At 38.0% G+C, this 5,000-nt stretch overlaps 1 protein-coding gene across 1 annotated transcript in view; it reads left to right on the top strand.

Moving 5' to 3' along the window:
* LOC138008419 (uncharacterized) overlaps window positions 1–5,000 on the top strand; it is a 12,537-nt gene that overhangs the window by 4,718 nt on the left and 2,819 nt on the right. The window contains exons 2-3 of the mRNA XM_068855763.1: window positions 3,933–4,133; window positions 4,992–5,000. The exon at window positions 4,992–5,000 is cut by the window's right edge and continues 2,819 nt beyond it. Coding sequence (XP_068711864.1) covers window positions 3,933–4,133; window positions 4,992–5,000 — 210 coding nt within the window. The remainder of the gene's footprint in view (window positions 1–3,932; window positions 4,134–4,991) is intronic.

Here is a 5,000-nt window from a genome sequence, read left to right as displayed (position 1 = left end):
CCATTTTGCTCAGAGAGGTTCTTCCTCGGGTAATTTTTGATTTCCTTAAAGTTGGTCTTTATTCTCCAAAATTGCTTAGCTTTGTACTTTCTCCTTACATACATAAATTAATACATACATACTCAATTGATCACTTCCCATAAGGGCTTTTCAGACCCAATGAACACGATCACGGCAGAACAGATCATTAAAAAACAACTGTTACGAATCCCAACTGGCCGGGGGCAAGCAAGTTTGCTATGTTGGCTATAACCAGAGGTGTATTATGGGATTTGTGCAAGTAGTGAATGGAAGAAAGATACTTAGCAATGTAAAGGTGTTAGTGACAAGACAAGTTACAAGGTAGAACAGCTCACTTCCGGTTGCCGTCCGCGGCTCGAAAAACGTCGTATGCTTAAACTCCGCAAATTGTTTAACGTCGCTCTTAAAGAGAGAGAGAAGGAAAGAAAGAAAGAAGCCCCACTTTAGGAGTCTGTACACTGTTTCGATGGTGATTGAAGCCAAGGTTGTGATTGGTTGATTTACATTACAACTTTGAATGTGATTGGCTTATTAAGCTGTCCGATAACAACTTGGCAAGTGAATTACTGGAAAATAGGAGTTTTTTAAACCAATCACAATCGAGGAAATTGTAATTTTTGATTAAGTGATAATTGCGAGAACAAAATTAAAATTCGCATATCGATCAGAAATAATCTGATGAGTACATCGGTCTGTGGATGCTGGAAGAAACCGCCGTACCAAGGTAGTCAAGATATGCAGGATTTGAAAAAACAGCAATTCTTAAAGTGACTCTATGTTCATACCTCAAAAATCCTTTTCCTCAGTAAAATATTTTCTGTTTTTTTTTTTAACAGTCAAAAAGAGATTATTGTTTAAATCAAGCGGTGTCTGTTAATATTGAGCTGATTTTTTTAATTTTTAGTCGACTTGAGATCATACCTGCAACGGTTAGCATATTTGGACCGTTGGAGTATCGACGGCTTGAACGTTTACGGAAGAAACCGTGTATCGTATAATCAATGTTTTATTCACTATGATAATTATTCGATCTGAAATGAACAAAATTACGTAACAGTCACTGAGATATTTGAATACGCGAAATCTCTGAGCAAATGAACAGAAAAGACTCAAAATAAAAGACTGAACTAAACTTACTTCTGTGGCGGGTTTCCGTAAACTACGAACTCTTGAAACTGAACAACTCGACGGTTTAAAACTGCTGAAACTGGTTGACTTAAACTACTGAAACTGGTTAGCGACTGACTCATATCCTTTCAAACACGTGCTATTAACTGATCTGAAACTTAAGCCTTAGTAACTCAAATGAATTCTCTTAAAATGTCAATCAAAGTTTTGTGCGTTTCCGGTACTAATTAATCAGTTCTATCGGTGTAACAATATTGAATAGCAAATTAACACGACAACTAAGGCCTTAAGCTAAGTATTTCAGAGCTCCTTTTAGTGGATCTTTGAACAAAATATACCCCTACGGAGCTCAAGAATAGAACGTTAATTGGATATACAAGACAGGCGGTGAAAATAAATATTTGGAATCCTAAAAGCGACGAGTAATGGACTTCGTCGAGCCGTATCAAAGTGAAATCTATTTCCAATATTTTAAAAACTGTGATGTTATGTACAACATTGAAACCAAATGGGTAATTCTCTGGTAGCGTTTTCTAGTTGGATATGGAGAGAAAAGGAATCGAACAGCTTGAGTGGGTGGATCTGTGATCTTTGTTATCTGGCTATTTATATTTATTTGTACTCAACTCTGACAGTCTTCAGGTGAGAAATTAACAATTAGAAATTTGACTAATTCTTGTTAGTCAAGAATTATTTGAAAGAAAGCTTGTTGTCCATTTTTTTGCTTCATTATTGAAGGAAAAGGTTCTTAAGAAAAGGGTTTGAGCCTGAACTTCGGTGAGAAATTTATTTAGTTGCGTATGGCTTTTGACACGGAGCGAGTTGTTTGTTTGCACCCTCGGAACGAAATCGAGGTTTTGCACGGCAGCCATGTTGCATGGCAGGAACAATGGAACAAGCTTCTTTCTAATGCAAAACATTTTCATTGTTCCTTCCATGCAACATGGCTGCCGTGCAAAACCTCTATAGGAAGGGGTTTTTTGCCTCTAATAGCTAATATGTTTGTTTCAATAAACGCTTTGGCTGGAAAATGTTTTTGCGAGATTTTTCTGCCTTTGTGGATTCATTGTGTTGTGTAAATATTAACTAATTTACACGCGTGGGTTGAAATTTTATATGAGAGCAGTTTTTATAACGATGACAGGAATTCTTGCTGTTTAGTCATTCTGGTGTCAAATGAAGTTAATTTGGGAAGCCAACAATATTTCTTTAAGCTTATCTACTGCGCATTTAGATGACTTTTTACGTTCTCGACCAAATTTAATTTATGCAACAATTACGTACAAACAAGAAGCTATTTTTAAAATAAACAGTGTTTCGTTTCCGGAATGATAATTGTTAGGGTGTTTAGGGAGGAGTACGAAAATTTGAGGAGGACAAACAAGTACCAAATGCAGCCCAGTTTACGCTTATGGAGCGTCTAGTTTTATTTCAACTTGGTGAATAGGAGCCGCCCTAGCGGCCATTCAGGGTACTTCCCAGGGCCTAGAACAATATCTTTTTTGTGAACTTAGTTAGAACAAACCCTTATAAGTAGAACCTGTGTATGCGATAACTGTATTAGTAGTCATTATTATTATTTGTCATATTGACAATTCTGTGAACTAGTAGGAACAAAACAATACTGACACGCAAATTCAGTTTTATTTACTGGAAAAAGTATTCAAGAAACATCTTGTTTTGTCTATACAATGTTAAAACTAAAACTGGTGAGCTACACACTGCGAACTGTTGCTGTAAAATGGAGTTTTACAAGCAAAGACTCTACACCGGTATTTAAAAGCCATATATATTTGCGTCTATTACTAAGTTCTTAGCTTGTGCAATGAACAGGTTGATTACCTGTTTACCCAAGTCCAATAGTGAGAAAACGTCGTCAATGGCTCGAAAACGAGCTGTTTTACTCAAATCTTACCGAACGTTCTTTGACAATGCGGTCAATATGACCAATAATGTAGTTTTGAGATTTGACACTGCTGGGTTGTACGTTGCGACATTTGTTAGGGTTTTCTCGCTAGTACTAGTTTTGACTTTTTTAAGTGCCGACTGCCTTCCAGAAAAACTGATGCTTCGGGTAGCCTCTCTCTTCAAGGTGGGCTATGAATCGAGACAGTGCCTCCTCAAATGTTGTTTTTGAAGAGTTTGTTCGGGGGAGCTCAATGACCTCTCCTTTAATAAAATCCTCCTTGACGCCGGGTGGGTGACAAGAGGTAAAATGCGTGTATTGGATGGTTTTAGTCGGCTTGTGATATGTCTTGATATAGAGAATAAATGCTTTTTCGAATCACTCTCCTTGTATACTGTTGTGTCTAGGACTGAAGTGATTTCCTTCTCTGGGAGCTTAATAGTTGGGTGGGAGTCGGATGTCGGATTTTTACAACTTGGATGTCGGATTTTCACAACTTTGTTGTCGGATTTTCATCAACTCGGATGGAACCCACAAGCTTCCGTAAAATATTCAAATACCATCGTAGAAACATATAAAGCATTTCCCTGTTGTGATTGGAGTCAAAGCCAAGATATTGTAACAAAAATCATTAAAATACTGCGAATTTTAAGGGGAATTGGCTACAATTCCTTGCAACAAAGTATAGGCTACCCGTAGCCTCTTGTTATTCCATAATTTCCCGAAATCAGACAAAAATAAGAAAGCTAAGTCCAGCCATTTAACGAAAATTGTTCGCAGTTTATAGATCTACTGAATAGTACTCTCAGCAATATAGAAATTTATTAAAGGACAAAAAAATAGGCTTAGATGCTTATAACCATCTTCTTTCCCTTAGGAAAAGAGAAAAAGCGAAGAGGAGAGTGCGGGAACTGAACAGGACACTGAAAGCCAATCCAGCGGCTGTTATTTTGGCATTTGACCTGGAAGTGTATGAACATGATCACAGCATCGTACTCGAGATTGGTTATGTCATGGCCAACTTCCACGAGCCCGAAAGGATGAATACATTCCACTACATTATTGAAGAAAACCAAAGGTAAATAAGGGCTCACCAGAAGGGTTAGCGACCCAATCAAAATGCGATGCAAACTGACACATCAAACTAGCACCAAAACGCTGGAAAATGTGTTCGAATAAATTATAGACCGGTTTTGATATTTCCTCTGCTTGGTGAAGGTTTTACTTCAAAGTACCAACGATTTTAGATCAGTTGTTGACCAATATGTTGAAGCGTTTGACATCCCTTGGAATGGAAGATCTTGAGCCTCGACATCTTTCGTTCGATAAATGCATTGCAAATTTTTGTTTTCGTTCAACGATGTTGGAAGGTTTGGCTGTTTCAGGTTTCCCGGTTTCCCGTAACGACGCTACCGGCGTGTCATAGGTCTAAACAGCTGAATAAGTTTCAGGTTTCCCGTAACGACGCTACCAGCTCGTCTTAGATCCAAACCATTGCCTCCCTAAGATTTATTCACGCAATGTTTCAGAAAACCGCTTGCACTACTGATGAGCTATATGTCAACTCTATGAAGTTTGGAATTAAGAAATCCTGATGTTGGAATCTTTTTCAGGTATAAAAACAAAGATCACCTCCCTGACATGCGGCAACGGCTTACGACAGGCCCACGGCATGATTTACGATTGTTGTGTTCGTCAGAAAAAATGTCGTAGCATTTTAAAACATGTTTTAAAACGCTGCAACAATCGTAAGTCATGTCGTAGGCCTGTCGTAAGCCTCTCGCATTCGACAAAAATCGTATCGTGTAAATCGGCCCTAAGAATATGCTGCAACATTCATTCACGCAATGTTTCTGAAAACCGTTTGCACCACTGATGAGCTATATGTCAACTCTATGAAGTTTGGAAGAAATCCTGATGTTGGAATCTTTTTCAGGTATAAAAA

Source organism: Montipora foliosa, chromosome 6, assembly GCF_036669935.1.
Source record: "Montipora foliosa isolate CH-2021 chromosome 6, ASM3666993v2, whole genome shotgun sequence".
In the NCBI taxonomy this organism is placed as follows: domain Eukaryota; kingdom Metazoa; phylum Cnidaria; class Anthozoa; order Scleractinia; family Acroporidae; genus Montipora; species Montipora foliosa.
This window is presented reverse-complemented; position numbering and strand designations above follow the sequence as displayed.